General features: G+C 37.7%; 1 protein-coding gene across 1 annotated transcript; it reads left to right on the forward strand.

Moving 5' to 3' along the window:
- Positions 1-1,600: 1,600 nt before the first annotated feature.
- LOC111884848 (uncharacterized) lies at positions 1,601-2,297 on the forward strand. Its single transcript, XM_023881148.1, has 2 exons — positions 1,601-1,651; positions 1,776-2,297. The coding sequence occupies exons 1-2, from the start codon at positions 1,601-1,603 to the stop codon at positions 2,295-2,297; spliced, it is 573 nt and encodes a 190-aa protein (XP_023736916.1).
- Positions 2,298-18,156: the final 15,859 nt, after the last annotated feature.

Genomic DNA, 18,156 nt, shown 5'->3' on the forward strand with positions numbered 1-18,156 from the left:
TCAATTCCAAAAAGGATCAAAAATGTAAACTTTTTATATTTTGGGCCAAAACTGTAAAAGTTGTGAAATTTGAGGTTCCAACCGAGAAACTCCATTCTGGAAGGGGTAAAGCTGCTTACAAAATATATTTTGGGTTAAAAATGTCTTTTCAACAAGTTTATGATACAAAAGTGTCAAGAAAATGTTTTAAGGACTAAAAATGAAATTCTTTTATATAAAGGACTAAAAGTGTTATTTTTATAAAAGAAAGGTAGTGAAAAGGTCAAAGTCATACTTTTAAACAAATTAATTCGTTAAGACAAAATACAAGATACCCGAGTAGCGACAAAACGGAAAACGAATACAACTTCAATACCAAATATCGTTATTAACGAATTGATTCGGTCTCGAATCAATACAAAACAACATTCATTAAATCAAAACTCTCCAATAGTTATGTGACGACTAAAAAGAATAAACCTACAAACTTTGGGCTTATGAGTTTCAAATCATGTTTGTTGGGCCTTGCAAGCCCACAAACATGATCTTTGGGCCCAAGCGGATTACGTTTATATGTTATTGGGCCTTTAATGACCCAATATTTTATAAAAGGACTTTCAATAGTTTTTATGTGCTAGCGGGCCAAAGTGTCTCGTTAGAAAAGCTAGTAAGGTCACATTAATCAACTGCGAGTTGGACCATCGTGTTTTTCGCATCCGCAATAGCCTAAGGTACTTATGATAGTAGTGGGACATAATGCCCCCCTTCTCTTCGTATGCTAAGGCTTACAACAAATCAAAGTAGACAAAATTAGGACGATATACAATGTGGATTAATCAATATTCATTCGTTCAGATAATACAAAAATCAGTAATCAAGAATACATTTCAACATCGAAAAACATCGGGTTTTCCGGGGAATTTAATACTACTCGTTTGAAATTTTATAACTATAATACAATATACCCTTCATTTATATGTTTTTAAAATCATTCATGCATTAACTTATGGATCTTCACACTTTGATAAACAAAAGTCTTTTCAGAAAATATCGGATTTTCTGGGTTTTACAAACTACACAAATCATTTTATCACAACATTGCTTATGAACTCACCAACATTTTATATATTGACGTTTTTCCAAAATAACTTGTATTCTCAGGTATCAGGTAAGTGGAAGAGTATTATGAAGTAATGTTAGACGTTATGTCGTTAAAAACACTCAAACTATTTATGTTATGAATGTGTAATGTTTAAACAAGGTACTTGATGTGAGCAATTCCAGTTGTAATATATTGATGCATGGTGACGTTTATGTTATGATTCATGTATATTCATTGTGATGGTATTCAATTAAAGTCACACGAGCCCTCGGACGTTTCCGCCGTTTGGTTCGGGGGTGTGACAGCTTGGTATCAGAGCATTGTTTATAGTGAACTAGCATATCTAACCACACATTTATATGCAACTATAAACCAAAATGGGACTAACCCAACTCTGAACAAAACAAAACAAATAAGAACACAACTATAAAACATCTTTGCCTATGTGAATTAGGAAACATAATATAATACCAAACCAAACAAGATAATGGTATCATCTCGGGTGAGCAGGGACTGTACATGGTTGTATCAAGGAGAGGATGTAGCTTGATCATCTACATTTCCTCCAAGGTACAACTATCACGTGTCCTGAGGAAATCGCGATGGTAGGAAAACCTAAAAGCATACCCCTTTATTACCAAAAAGAGAACGGAACTTATTTCATCACCCTGGAGATCCTTATTTCCCTAATCAGGGGAATAACGGATCGCTGGAAGAATCCAAGGAGGAACCTGAAGAGGACCCCGAGGAGGAGTCTGAAGAGGAACCCGAGGAAGAACCCGAGGAGGAATCCGAAGGGGAACCTAAGGCGGAAGCCGAAGGCGGACCTACCGAGCCAGTGGTGGACCAGGAGGAGGAAGAAGCCGAAGGAGGTTTCGAGGAGGAACCTAGCGAAGACGAAGGTGGGGATTCGGACGCAGAGTCCGAAATCATCAACCCCTCTTTTCCGGTTAGGGTGCCCGCTTATCGGGTAAGCCCCACTGCTCCTACACCCCCCCGGGGTATCGACCTTTGGAGGTGGAGCAGGCAACAGGGACAGCGACCCCCATTTGGCATGTCATGCAAGTTCTATGACCTGAGGTATGGAGGATCGGCCGATCATGCTCTTCCGGTCATGGTGAGACGATTGCGAAACACTGGCGACTTAGCCAAGAGCACCGCCGATCAGATGCACCAGATGCGGACGAGGGTCGAGCGTGCGGAGCAGGAAACGTGAGATGTTATCCGAGAGCTCCACATGATACAGGCGAGGTTGGAGTCTCGACTCCGAGATGCGGAACGACAGGTGGCTCATCTTCATGGAGCGTCCACTTCCTCATTACCACTCCCTGGCACATCCCACCATGACTAGGACTAGTCATACCCGTATTTAGTACTATGTCACTAGGATCTATGCTATGTACCCTGACTCTATGTTTAAGTGATTACACTACTCATAGAGCAGTTATGCTGTCGAAATTGCACCACTTATGTATTGCTCTTTCGAGCAAAATTTTCGTGTATCAAAAGATGCGGATAATATTAATGAAAGGTTTTATGTGTTCCACTGTGACGTTGTAATCTGCTATGTGTTATATATCCATGATTGTATGCTAAATTGTGAAATTACGTAAGTTCATGCTACACACCTAGTATATAGGATCACAATCTCACAAAATCATAGGTACTCAATATCTTTCCGTACCATGACAGAAAGATGCCTCGACGACCAACTCGCGGTAACCCTGGACCAACCCCTACAGAAGTTGACTCAGCTGCATTCCAAGTAGCTGTGTCTACTACGGCCACCGCAGCAATGTCACAGATTCACCAAGGCAACAATGGAGGAGTCAACGGACAAGGGGCGGGAAGTTCGAACAACGGGATCAATCAAGGACCAACCAAAACATGCTCCTACAAAGATTTCACCAATGCCAAGCCGCGATCCTTTAATGGCACAGGTGGTGTAATAGCTGTGAAAAGGTGGATTGAGAAGGTGGAATCAGTGTTCGAAATATGTGAATGCCCCGAGGAATTGAAAGTGAAATTTGCTGCATGCACCTTTGTCGACCAGGCTCTCACCTGGTGGAATGGACATATAGATGCCATAATTCTCCCTGTAGCCAACTCGATTCCATAGACGGAGCTGAAGGAAATGTTGATGGCTGAGTACTGCACTCGTGGAGAAATTCAAAATATGGAGCAAGAGCTGTGGGATCTCACCGTCTGAAACTCCGATATAGATGCATACATATCAATGTTTAGCGAGTTGTCATTATTGTGCCCTGGCATGATTACGTCTGAAGGAAAGAAAATCGAACGATTTATCTGGGGATTGACCTCCCCGATCCAAGGAAATGTGATCGCTGCCAAACCTAAAACTTTCGACAGTGCCAAGAGATTGGCCAAGAAGCTGTATGACCACAACAACAAAAAGGGTGATAAGTCAATGGAAATCGAGGGCAAGAAAGAGAATGACAACAAGAAAGGAAAGAACAACAAGAGAAAAGGGCGACAAGGCTCGAAATCGGCAAAGAAGCAACAAACGGTGAAGGTCAATGTTGCAACTACTCAAGTACCCTTCACACCACATGCTCCAGTCTCAGCTAATCCAAGTGCCCCTAGGCAGTATTCTAGGAATCTCCCAATGTGCAACAAGTGCAACTACCACCATAACGGCGAATGCAGGGAAATGCATTGCACTAGTTGCAATCGGAAGGGTCACACTGCAAAGTATTGCATGACCTATCCTCCCAAGAATCAACCACAAGGAAACAACAACAACAACAAAAGCAACCGCAACAACATCAACAACAACAACAGCACCAACAACAGCAGCAATAACACGGGATCAAGCCCCACTTGCTACAGATGTGGAAGGACAGGGCATATCCGTTAGAATTGCCCCAACACCAACAACTTTAGGAACGCAGGAACAGAAGGGTGCTAGCTATGGGTCAGGGAGAAGCGGTTCAGGATCCCACCGTTGTTATTGGTACGTTTCCCCTAAACCAGACTTATGCATGCATCCTATTTGATACTGGGGCAGACCGGAGTTTTGTAAGCAATAAATTCAAACACTTGTTAAATCAACAACCCCAAAAGCTTAATGAAACCTTCACGGAGGAAATGGATAATGGGAAGACAGAATCCACTAGGGAAATCTATATCGGATGTACCCTAACCTTAAATCACAACGGCTTTCAAATAAACTTAATGCCTGTTTCCATTAGGAGTTTTGATGTGATTATCGGCATGGATTGGTTAAGCCCCCATAATGCTGAAATTATGTGTCACGAGAAGGCCATTCGCCTTCATCTCCCAAATCGTGAAACCCTAGTTGTTTACGGAGACAAACCCAGCACGAACCTTCGTCTTATCTCGTGCATTAAAGCGCAGAAGCACCTACGAAAGAAGGACTTGACGTTCCTGGCTCACACAGTAGACAAATCCAAGAAAGAGGTCAACATTCAAGATATTCCAATAGCTTGTGAATTCCCAGATGTCTTTCCTGATGATCTTCCAGGGATACCCCTAGAAAGACAAGTCGAGTATCGGATTGACCTTGTACCAGGAGCTACCCCCATCGCCAAATCGCCCTACAGATTGGCTCATGTGTAGATGCAAGAGTTGTCCAGCTAACTCAGTGAGCTTTTGGATAAAGGATTCATCCGACCCAGTTTCTCACCTTAGGGAGCCCCAGTTCTCTTTGTCAAGAAGAAAGATGGTACATTCAGGATGTGTATCGACTACAGAGAACTTAACAAGCTCACTATCAAAAACCGATATCCACTTCCACGAATCGACGACCTATTCGACCAGCTCTAAGGAGCTAGTCACTTTTCAAAGATAGATCTACGATCTGGATACCACCAACTCAAGGTCCGGGAGGAGGATATTCTGAAACCGCCTGCCCAACTCGTTACGGACATTATGAATTTGTCGTAATGCCCTTCGGTCTAACGAATGCTCCTGCCGCATTCATCGACCTAATGAATCGAATCTGCCAACATTTGCTTGATAATTTCGTAATCGTTTTCATCGATGATATCCTAGTATATTCCTAAAGCGAAGAAGAACACGACCAACATCTTCGAAAAATCCTGGAAACCCTGCGAACCGAAAAGTTGTACGCAAAACTCTCCAAGTGCGAGTTTTGGCTCCGAAGCGTGAAATTTTTGGGACATGTTGTTAGTCAGGAAGGAATTCATGTAGATCCTTCTAAAATCCAAGCTATCGAAGGATGGGCAGTCCCAAAAACACCCACAGAAATTCACCAATTTCTGGGTCTCGCAGGCTATTACAGGAGATTCATCCAGAACGTTTCTAGGACGGCCAAACCGCTTACCATGATTACACAAAAGGGCGTGCCCTTCGTATGGACGGACAAGCAAGAAGCGACGTTTCGATCTCTAAAGCAAGCACTCTGCAGTGCGCCGGTGCTAATGCTACCCGAAGGAATGGATGACTTTATAGTCAACTGCAATGCGTCAAATCAGGGTTTAGGCTGTGTACTTATGCAGTGTGGAAAGGTGATAGCTTGCGTGTCCCGACAGCTAAAGACGCACGAAGTGAATTATACGACCCAGGATCTAGAGCTGGGAGCAGTGGTCTTCGCCCTGAAGATTTGGAGACACTACATGTACGGTACCAAGTGCACTATCTTCACTGACCAGAAGAGTCTTCAACATATCTTGAATCAAAAGGAGCTAAACATGAGGCAACGAAGATGGGTCGAACTGCTAAATGACTAGGAGTGCGAAATTAAGTACCATTCGGGCAAGGCTAACGAGGTAGCCGATGCCTTGATTCGGAACGAATACTCAAGTCGTCGTGTGAAAACTCTCTCGATAACCATCCAATCCCACCTGACCTCACAAATCAGAACGGCCTAGTCAGATGCTATGAAGGCAGAAAACAAAACAAGTGAAGCGTTGCGTGGAATGGAGAAGAACTTGGAGGTGAAGGAAGATGAAGCATACTACTTCATGAACTGCATATGGGTCCCTAAACTTGGGGGATTCAGAGAGGTAGTCATGAACGAGGCTCACAAGACGCGATACTCCATCCATCCGGGTTCAGACAAAATGTATTTGGATGTTAAGCAACATTATTGGTGGCCAAATATGAAGACAGAGATTGCCACTTACGTGAGCAAGTGCCTCACTTGTGCTAAAGTAAAGGTGGAATATCATAAGCCTTCTGGATTACTACAGAAGCCAATAATTCCCGAGTGGAAATGGGAAAGGATCACCATGGATTTTGTGACCAAACTACCCAAGTCGACGGATGGTTTGGACACGATCTGGGTAATAGTTGATAGACTAACGAAATCTGCCCACTTCCTACCAATAAAAGAATCATACAAGATGGAGCTCCTGACAAGAATCTACATCAAGGAAATCGTGACACTCCACGTAGTACCGGTATCTATCATCTCAGATAGAGATAGTAGATTTACCTCACGCTTTTGGCAATCGCTTCAAAAAGCTATGGGAAGACAACTCAATATGAGAACTACCTACCACCCACAAACGGATGGTCAGAGCGAGTGAACCATTCAAACACCAGAAGATATGCTCTGAGCGTGTATAATAGACTTTGGAAGGTCATGGGATACCCACTTGCCTTTGATCGAGTTCTCGTATAACAACAGTTATCACTCGAGTATCAAAGTTGCTACTTTCGAAGCATTATATGGGCGCAAGTGTAGATCACCATTGTGGTGGGCTGAGGTAGGAGACACCCAGCTAGCGAGGGAGCAAACGCCAAACAATGCCTTAAACAGATCGGAGATCATACGCGAGACAACCGAGAAGATAATTCAGATCAGATCACGACTGCAATCGTCACGAGATAGACAAAAGAGCTACACCGATAAACGACGAAAACCCTTGGAATTTGAAGTTAGAGATACGGTGTTACTAAAAGTCTCTCTGTGGAAATGAGTGATTCGTTTTGGGAAACAGGGCAAACTGAACCCTCGATACATTGGCCCCTTCGAGATTCTTTCCCGAATCGGTCTAGTGGCTTATAGATTGCAACTACCTGCCGAGCTCAGCAGTGTACACCCTGTGTTCCACGTCTCCAACTTCAAGAAGTGCTTATCCGACGAGACTCTCGTCATTCGATTAGAGGAAATCGAAATCAATGAGAACCTTCTGTTCATCGAAGAGCCGGTGGAAATCATGGACCGAGACGTAAAGCGTACCAAGCAGAGCCGCATTCCAATTGTGAAAGTTCGATGGAATGCGAGACGCGAACCAGAATTCACATGTGAATGCGAAGATCAAAATAAGCAGAAGTCCCCTCATCTATTCTCGCATTCTCAAATCTAGCTTTCAAAAGAATTTCGGGACGAAGTTCCCTCTAACGGGGGGATGATGTCACAACTAGAAATTTTGGTGCCTTGTAAGTACAACACTTATAACAACTATGAATCAATAACATGAAAGCATGCATGATGCTCATTCTATAACAACAAAACTTCATCAAATACTTCATTCTAGCCCTACAAATGGTCAACAAAGAATTGGAAACCTATGAAATCCCAATTTTAGTTCATTTTGGACTAGGAATTCCTTATTGGGCCTAATGAACTAATAAACTTCCAAATTATCCATCTTGAATCTACAACTCTCTAATGGGCCCTAAATGGACCCACATACATGAAATATAATATTTTGGGCTTTAATGGGTCACAACCAAATTAATTTAGCCCTATTAGTTCATAAAAATTACACTTTGATTTATTTGGGTCAAGCATCATCTAAATTAACTATAATATGGGTTAAGGGCAAAAAGCCCAAAATCTTCTCTTTTCCCTATCCATTCTTGGCCCAAGCCAACAAAGAGGAAGAGTTGACTTTGTGTGAGTGCCACCTCATTTTTACATAATGGTTTTCCATGCAACTCTCATATTTCCATGCAACCATCTTTTCACTCATCTCTCTTCTTCTCTCTTTCTTCCTCTCCGCCGAACCCAAACACACATACACACACACACACTTCACTCAAACTCTCAAAGAAACACTATCCACTCCTCTCCAAATTTTCGAGATCTAGGAAGCTTTCAAGGAGATTATTCCCACAAACACATCATCTAAGGTAAGTTGATGTTAAATCCATGATCTAGTTACTTCATTTCATCCAAAAATCTCTTCTAAATCCGTTCAATCTTGTTATCTTGCACCTTAGAAGCATCTAAGTTCGAGATCCTCCAATAAGACTTGCTAGGATCGAAATTTCTTCATCATTTCCTTCAAAAACCAAAACTACAAATCAAGGTGAGCTTCATACCCCTCTTTTTTCGTTTTTCATATGTTTTATGGGGGAGAATACAGGAAAATGTGTAGATCTATGTGTATGTGTAAGCTATGTGTGATTTTATGCATGTATGTGTGTGATTTTATGTGTTTTTGTGATAAATAGGTAACAAAAAGGGGTGTTAATTAGAGATCTATGACTTGAGAAAGGAAACAAACATAATCAAATTTATTTTACACTAAACAAGTCAAGAAAAATAGCTTATAAGGTTATGAGGATCATCTTTAACATAAAACCCATTTTAAGGCTTAAATTGACAAAAATTACAAAACTTGGGTAAAACTGTCAAGTCACGGTTTCTTGAGCGTCAAAGGAGTCAAAACAGTTTCTATAATCATTTTTCTGAATATTGGAATTTACAAAGGACTTAAAATGCAAAAATTTAGCTTACTGGGCTAAATTTGGGCTTTTCGGCCCAATAAGCCCAAAATTGCAAAATTTGAAGTCTTAAGGGACTGAATTGTAACATTCTGCAAAAACAGGGGATAAGGAGTGAAATAAAACGATTTCAAAGGTCAAAAATGCTTTTCAATTCCAAAAAGGATCAAAAATGTAAACTTTTTATATTTTGGGCCAAAACTGTAAAAGTTGCGAAATTTGAGGTTCCAACCGAGAAACTCCATTCTGGAAGGGGTAAAGCTGCTTACAAAATATATTTTGGGTTAAAAATGTCTTTGCAACAAGTTTATGATACAAAAGTGTCAAGAAAATGTTTTAAGGACTAAAAATGAAATTCTTTTATATAAAGGACTAAAAGTGTTATTTTTATAAAAGAAAGGTAGTGAAAAGGTCAAAGTCATACTTTTAAATAAATTAATTCGTTAAGACAAAATACAAGATACCCGAGTAGCGACAAAACCGAAAACGAATACAACTTCAATAGCAAATATCGTTATTAACGAATTGATTCGGTCTCGAATCAATACAAAACAACATTCATTAAATCAAAACTCTCCAATAGTTATGTGACGACTAAAAAGAATAAACCTACAAACTTTGGGCTTATGAGTTTCAAATCATGCTTGTTGGGCCTTGCAAGCCCACAAACATGATCTTTGGGCCCAAGCGGATTACGTTTATATGTTATTGGGCCTTTAATGACCCAATATTTTATAAAAGGACTTTCAATAGCTTTTATGTGCTAGCAGGCCAAAGTGTCTCGTTAGAAAAGCTAGTAAGGTCACATTAATCAACTGCGAGTTGGACCATCGTGTTTTTCGCATCCGCAATAGCCTAAGGTACTTACGATAGTGGTGGGACATAATGCCCCCCTTCTTTTCGTATGTTAAGGCTTACGAGAAATCAAAGTAGACAAAATTAGGACGATATACAATGTGGATTAATCAATATTCATTCGTTAAGATAATACAAAAATCAGTAATGACGAATACATTTCAACATCGGAAAACGTCGGGTTTTCCGGGGAATTTAATACTACTCGTTCGAAATTTTATAACTATAATACAATATACCCTTCATATATATGTTTTTAAAATCATTCATGCATTAACTTATGGATCTTCACACTTTGATAAACAAAAGTCTTTTCAGAAAATATTGGATTTTCTGGGTTTTACAAACTACACAAATCATTTTATCACAACATTGCTTATGAACTCACCAACATTTTATATGTTGACGTTTTTCCAAAATAACTTGTATTGTCAGGTATCAGGTAAGTGGAAGAGTATTATGAAGTAATGTTAGACGTTATGTTGTTAAAAACACTCAAACTATTTATGTTATGAATGTGTAATGTTTAAACAAGGTACTTGATGTGAACAATTCCAGTTGTAATATATTGATGCATGGTGACGTTTATGTTATGATTCATGTATATTCATTGTGATTGTATTCAATTAAAGTCACACGAGCTCTCGGACATTTATGCCGTTTGGTTCGGGGGTGTGGCAGGGGGTGGAGAATACAAGTAAAAGTTTGTTTATCACACTAATATCTACATGTTCTCATCTTTATGTTAAAGATGAGATATTATTAGCATAACATATGGTAAATACTAGTTTTTTTATAGTTATAGGTGACATATATTAGTATGAATTGCAAAACTAACAAAACATACATAATCTATGTTATAAAATCCTAAGAAAATTATGATTTGTAAAACTACATAGTTTTGGAAACTTTTACTAAAAGATAGCTTTTCTAGCAAAAATAGTTACATTATAGTTATTTACTAATTTTGTGGGTTACAACTCAAAAACATGATGTTTGATCTTACATTTTGAAACTACACAAAATAACAACTTTTTATTTATATAAAGGAATATATAAATAGTCTCAACAAACAAACAAGATAAACTATAATATGTATAGTTGTGGAGTTATAAACATTCTCCTATCATTCAGAGGATACATATAATTATTGAAGGATAAAATTATTTCACTTACAAGAAAAAGGAGTTTTCAGTTCAGGTAAATTGGTTGATACGGATTGTTAGACAATTAGATTCATCGTACCTACCAGAGTACACAACTAAGACCTGCATTATAACTACAGTCTCTTGGAGGGAGAGTGTGACACTTGTGTATAGATCTATATGGCATTCACAACCCTGCACCTAAACTGTTAGCTACAGTTAGACCGATAGGCCTGGGGTGACAAACATCGTAAATAGTTCCGACGCCTGAAGAACCTCGTTCAGGAAACTTGTCGCATTAGTAAGGTTATAATAACTAACATAGTGTATTAACAAACAATTGGTTTACGGGTTCAACATACACTTCATTAGTTTTAGGGTTTAAGACTACAGTTCATACTTAAGAAAATATCGGATTTTCTGGAAACATACATTATCATTTTACAAGGAAAATATACAAAGAAAATACTTACATTTATAGTTCATATTAAAGAAAATATTAGATTTTCTAGAAGTATAAAAAATCATTTTACACGAAAACTTTACGAATCCTTCTCACACAAATGCTTATGGACTCACCAACTTAATTGTTAACACTTTTCAAAATCACTTGTATTCTCAGGAAATCAGTAAGCAGGTGTTCAAACCATTTTGAGGACCGACGTCGCTGTTTCGTGTTTCTTACTTGTTAGTTGTTAGCATTTAACTTTTGAACAAACAAAGTTTTCTAAACAATGTAAACTTGAATCCTCAATGTATGAATGTTTCTGTTGATATGTTTCATTTGTATTCAATTCTTATGATACTGTGAAATGACTTCATTCGCTCTGTCACATTTCCGTCGTTCTGGTTTGGGGATGTTACAGATTGGTACCAAAGCATTGTTTATAGTGAACAAGTATTTCAAACCATACAAGATATACAACTATAAATACAATGGGGCTAAAAACACTCTTACTACAAATATAGTTTTAAAAATATAATAATATTTTAAGTAAAGTATAAGTAGATACAAGTTAGGGCAGTTTAATAACGAGAACATAATACAAGTAGTATGATGACTCGAAAACTATAGGTAGGCCTTGGGATATGTAATGAGACGTTGAATAAATATAGCCAGATCAACTATATTTATCCGAGGTGTAACTAGCATATGCTGGGAAATAGTCGTTGTAAAAGACGAGTCTAAACACTTACCAACACTAAGATACCAAGAATCAAGCGCAACATTTAAAATACTATAGAAGTATTTTAGGAGATCATAGGAACATACACTTAAATCCCCTATGTAGTTCTTATACACCTATTCTCGTACATCGATTAAGTGATAAACATTATGGGTAACAAATAATTTGCATGGTTACTTCACACCTTGTTTTGTGATCCTCGGCATCCCAATCACAAAAGCTAAAGGACACACTCGAGATTGAAACACGCCATTGAAAAGTTCAATGAATCGCAAAGAATCTAGGAGTTTCAAAACCAATTAAAACCTAATAATTTATTTCGTTTTTCATGGTGGAAATTGGTGTATCGTCATTCACCTACCTTCAAATATTTTATAGCTTGGATTACGGCATCCCTCTTCTAAGTTTTAACTATTATGTTGGGTCCTAGCCTTAATATTACATTTGGGTGTCTTATTAAGGACTATCTTTATATCTAATCTAAACTTGTCCTTCTTTCTTTTCAGATGTCTTCCAACAATGTTGCTTCTGGCTCAAACCCTACCGGCTCTTTCTCTCTCATGAACCCTTGTGGGAGAGTCATATTTGATAGATCCAACTTTATGTATTGGATCATGAATATGAGGATGGTCACTTGGTATGAGGACAAGAATATGTCCTCGACAAGGATGTCACACCCCAAAACTGGAACGACCGAAACTTTCGGGTGTGGAGGACATCATATGTAGTATCACAACAATTGAATAATAGTAATCAAAGCAACAACATTCTTTAATATATATTTAGAGTGTTTACATCGAGTTCAAAATATTACATATTGTTATAGTATAATAGTATCAAAAGATAAGACGATAAACTACTTCTCCGTCTTCACGAACTCCCGTTGGATACCTGTCTTAATATATTCCTGGGAATACAAGTATTTTGTAAGCGAGTATCAGCTATAAAACTGGTGAGTGCATAAGATTTAGTTTAAAGTTAGAAACATCTTTGACAATTGAACAAGTTTGAAATACTGACAAGAAAACCATATGTTTCCTTAAAAGTAAAGTAATACTGAAATAATTTCTTCTATAATCATTTAGTTTATACTAATTGCATATAATCAATACGAGATGGATAGTCGGTTGTGTAATTCGGTCGTACCCCCACATCTAAACAAGGAAAAAGGAAGGCAAAACTGAGTTCACACAATCTCTAATCCATGAAAACTTAGCTTATACATGTTATGATATAATCAAGATTGGGTGGATAATAAAATGTGTGGTTCTACCCTAGTTTCACATCCAAACAAGGAAAAGAAACTAAGTTAGAAATCTCACGTTCTATTGTCTACCAGATCTTTGTTATATATATCTTGGGAATGTATAAGCGAGGAAATCATAATAATAACCTTCTTACGAATCCTTTTTAATGAACTACAATTCCAAGTAAATGTTACTAGAATGCATAGAAAATGTTACCATTGAACCTAGGAAAACCCCTATTCCCTAACTGTTATTGAACTGTGGTTTTATCCCCTAAAATCGTTATACTGAAGGATGGTGTACTGTGATATGGAATAGTTAACTTGTAACCCTCCAAAAGTACGACTTAATGAATGTATAAATTGTTGGGTTTTGAGCATTCTAACACTCCTAAGTGTACATGCAACCCTAAATACCTTGGATCTATGTTTTCTCTATTATACATACAAATAAGAACTTCCAAGGTATTATCCTAATCTAACATACAAACACAATGACTATAGCAAGATAGAATACATACCTCTTTGGAGAAGAAAGTCTTCATGAAGCTAGAGTGCCTAGTGCCCCAAGTGTGACACCTCAAATGGAATCACAATCATCAAAACACTTGGAATGACTTGAGAGAATTCTACACTCATCAAAATCGGCTAGCCCTCTCTAGAATCATCTAGTCGCCAATTTTGCCAAGAATAATATCTTTATATAGTGTTACAATTAGGGCAAACCCTAATTGTCATGACTTTCCATTTCCTTGGATCCATGGGTACAAATACATCATGGAGCATCCATGGACCATCCTATGGGTTTTAGCCCAACTTGATTATCCATGGAGCATTAGCCCACTATACAAGTATGGATGATTTACACAATCAACCCATATATTTAATTAGTCTTCTTTTGATCACTTAATTAATCCTAGATTAATTCTTGATCAATACTAATTAAATAATCTTATTATTCTTATTATTAATATACTAGAACTTATAATATATTAATAACCATAAGTGTCTTATTTCTCTCATCCAAGTGCATGATGGTATGCAACCCAAATGGACCATGCCGGGTCGGGTCAAGTCTTACCAAATATAGTTATGGACTTAGACATTAATCCAACAGTCTCCCACTTGGATAAGTCTATAACTATTATTGCGTATGACTTCAGGAACCAACCGGCAATCGTAGCTCTCAAAAAGCTTCTGTCGAACTCTGACCTTGTAGATGAACTCTGACCTTTGTCAGTGACTTGTCCATTAGATAAGGGATCATATATTCCTCCATTCTAGATATCGTATGGACTGAGACATGGATTATAATCATTCTCTCTGTCCATTTGTTGTTTCCCGATTTCCGATTTATGACAACTGACTAATTGAACAAATCAAATCAGTCCTGGCCCGGCCGAGCACTTCCATTTGTCATCATCAAATCATCGAGGGGCCCACAGATATCGCTTTTATCCCGAAGGTAAAAGGAATGGATAAACATCGACTCATATGGCTTGTTCTACTACTTGTTGAATCATACACAAAAGCACGTTTTATAGCACCGAGTTACCAAATGCGGTTTCGTGCCATCAATGTACTGTCAACTCATAGTAACAACTCATATCTCTAGGTTTGAAGAATATAAGATATTATCGTCTCATGATCACTCGTGATAAAATCCATGAAGTGATTCCAATGAGCGCGGGTTGAATCCAATACTCAGAACTTATGAGCACTCATGATTGTTGTAGCCTTGTCCAACACCTTAGACCTCTACAACCCATCATGACAGTCTTAATTCATATCTACTTCCAAAATATGACCGACTGTGGATGGTTTGAATAACTTAGTCATTCCGAAAGAATAACCTAGTTTATTCGGGAAGTCAAAACATGCAAAATGAAACACAATAATAATCGAATCCAATATGGTCTCAGAACTTATGAATATAAATAAAACACCTTTTATTTATCACCATATGATTACACATTATTCATTGTATACTGTTTCAGCTATCAACTTTAATCTTGAATTTAAAACAATAGTTGTCCCATGCTCCAAGCATGTACACTATGTTTTTCTCAAACACTAGTCATGCCACACACCAAGTATGCATACTATGTTTGTCTATGATCTTTACTTTGTGAACTAGATCAATTGAACATTACTTCAATGATTCTCTTTTCACACTCCCAAATCCTTACTGCAAATGCAAGAATTCCAAATTCATGCCATTATCACTATACTTCCAACTGTCCTTGAGCAACCAATCTTTGGTAAACCTTAGATTGTCCTCGACAATTGTTTAATCCTTTTAGTCATATCCAGTTCTAAACCTTTTCCCTTCTTAATGCCCCAGACATTTTTGAAAATTTTAGAACGGATGATTATAGCACATGTAATCGATCCTATATCCGAAGCATATGGGACACGATTCATGATGTCTTACATAAAGACTAAACCAGTCTTTTGCTATAATATGTCCATTTCAATTTGCCAAGTTCTCATAATTCAGATTATGAAAAGGGATGCCGTAATCATAATCGAATTTTAGAACGCAAATAATGGACCCATATACAGAATTTCCTTATGTTGAGCCATTCCAACATGAAATTCATATACATATCTTTGACTAAATGATTAAAACCTCACGATCTAAGCTTATAGATTTGAGATGAAGCATAATTTCCTCTCCCTTAATTATAGCAAAACAACTTTTTCCCAATTGAAATTTTTGTTTTCTATAATTAACATTGCTAGCTTGCAATACTTAACATAATTATCATGCTCCCACTAACATGATGATTATTAGCATAACACTTATGCTCCCACTAGTTTTGACATGTACTCAGAAATCAGCTGGACTTCTAGAAATCAATACTTCATTGACTTTCTTACCAAAGTTCAGATTTCTGATGCTAGATTGTTTTGATAAAACTTTATCAAAATCATACACCTTCCCTTAGATAGCACACTTGTGTATCTAAACAATTATGAAGAGGGATGCCGTAATCATAATGGTTAGACCTTTTTGCCACTTCTCACAAGTCCAGGTTAGTGTGCCGGTTAACCACACACGCTCCACTAACGACTTTGAGAATGCAAATATCACAATTGCTATCTAGCTAAAATCTACTTAGTGAAAGTGTTTCCTCACCATCATTTTCATGAATCGGAGAGAAACCTTATGACACTTAGATTTAATGGTGTATGTGTTCTTATCCATGTGAATTTGTCAAAACCATAATCACAAGACATAGATAATGACAAATCCAAAACCATATGGATTGAACTCAATCTTAATTTCTTGCCACCTGGCAGCTCAAGGGCCTGCCATTGCTTCCAAGTTGTTATGCAACAAACTGAGAACTCTAAGAACTCATATGCAAAGCCAACTTTAACTGGAATGGGCACAGATATGTCAACACGATAGGTTATAAACCTCAAGTCGTGTGCTAGTGAAGAACTTCAGGTTTTATTCTTGATTAGTTCTTGAGACTTTCAAGACCTTTAAGACTCCCACTGTCCTCTTGACATATAAGACTCCCTTGTCAAACATCCAAGAGATAGTGCGGATTCTAATCAAGAAAAACACTTCACACAATTGGCCTAAGTTGGTCTTTGTTTTATCCAAAACATCACAACTTACCAATTTCAAATGTACAAGAGTAGAAAACTTTTACTCTTACATTTGACAAGTGTTTTAAACCTTCTTTAAGACATGTCACTCAAGTTACAATCTTGGAGTATGACTCTAAGACTTGTATTGGAACGAAGTATGACTCATCTTCTTGATTTAACCATTTCAACAATTCAAGTTCCTCTTCTTAGTCATAAGAATGCACTAAGATTTCCTTAGAGAACTAATTGTGCTATGGTTTCTTAATCATTAAGATGATCACAAAAGCTGATACTAAAGTACTCTCTCATCTTTTCAGATTTGAGAAACTTTTATCCTTCTACCTAAATTGATTCTTCTTATTCGCTCTGCCATACATTGGAACCTTTTCCAATGTCTCAGAGTTACACTTAAGCTTGTAAGTATAATCATATTTACTGAGCTTTAGTAAACTATGACGAATAGTCTTATCAATCTTTTGTGGTGGACTTAATCAGTGCACAAGAATGTGTACTCGATCCCTTAGTCCTTTACTTGACTCACACATCCATGTGGCCGAGTAATTAGTCTTAATTTTCCAAAACTTGAAAGTTCTCATTCATCATGCCATACAACTTGCATGACTCCAAGTTTCGGTCCAATTGAAACTTGGGTGATGAGAATCTTTCCTTATTTGGTAAATTTAGACATTACCACAAATGAAAGAATCAATTTCATATTTCCACTCTTGCTCTTAATGGAATTATATAAGCAACAAATTTTCCTCAAATGCCATTGTAAGGATATTTTAAAATAAATAAAATCAAAATTTTCCTTTTATTTTAAAACTTTGCGGAAAAACTTATCCTTACAATCCATATGAAAACTTGTTGTTATCTATTCCTTAAGCAATATCTCATAACTCCTAAGAAGTAGCTCAAGAATCCGATTTTTCAAACTACACAATAGAAATCCATCTATGCGATCAGATTCAGCATATTCTTTCTTTAAGTTTCTTCACCTTTCTTTCATTCTTAAAACATCACCATGTGACCCAGTCACATCATGTATCAAGAATCTCAGAATAGAAACTTAACAGAGTTAGATAGTGGAATTTACCTGAAGTAGAGTCAAACTTATTGACTTTAACATCCTTAGGTAAATTTGGCAGCTTCGTAACCAATGCCCCTTTCTTTGGCAATATAAACATATGGACCCTTTGATAAAGACACACAGGACTATCACAGACTTAGCTTTTCTCTTTACCATTTGGTCAACCGAGTTGACTATGGCCGATCCCTTTCCATTGGGAAGAGAATGCTTTTCTGGATTTCCTGTGTCACTATTGTCAATGTCCATCAAGTTTTTAAGAAAGT

Source organism: Lactuca sativa, chromosome 4 (genome assembly GCF_002870075.4).
Source record: "Lactuca sativa cultivar Salinas chromosome 4, Lsat_Salinas_v11, whole genome shotgun sequence".
Taxonomy (NCBI): Eukaryota; Viridiplantae; Streptophyta; class Magnoliopsida; order Asterales; family Asteraceae; genus Lactuca; species Lactuca sativa.

Excerpts from the sequence above, each read along its gene's own strand:
- LOC111884848 (XM_023881148.1), top strand. The coding sequence starts at position 1,601 with ATGGTTGTATCAAGGAGAGGATGTAGCTTGATCATCTACATTTCCTCC. Across the intron at positions 1,652-1,775 it reads TCATCTACATTTCCTCCAAG|GGGAATAACGGATCGCTGGA; the intron begins GTACAACTATCA and ends TTCCCTAATCAG.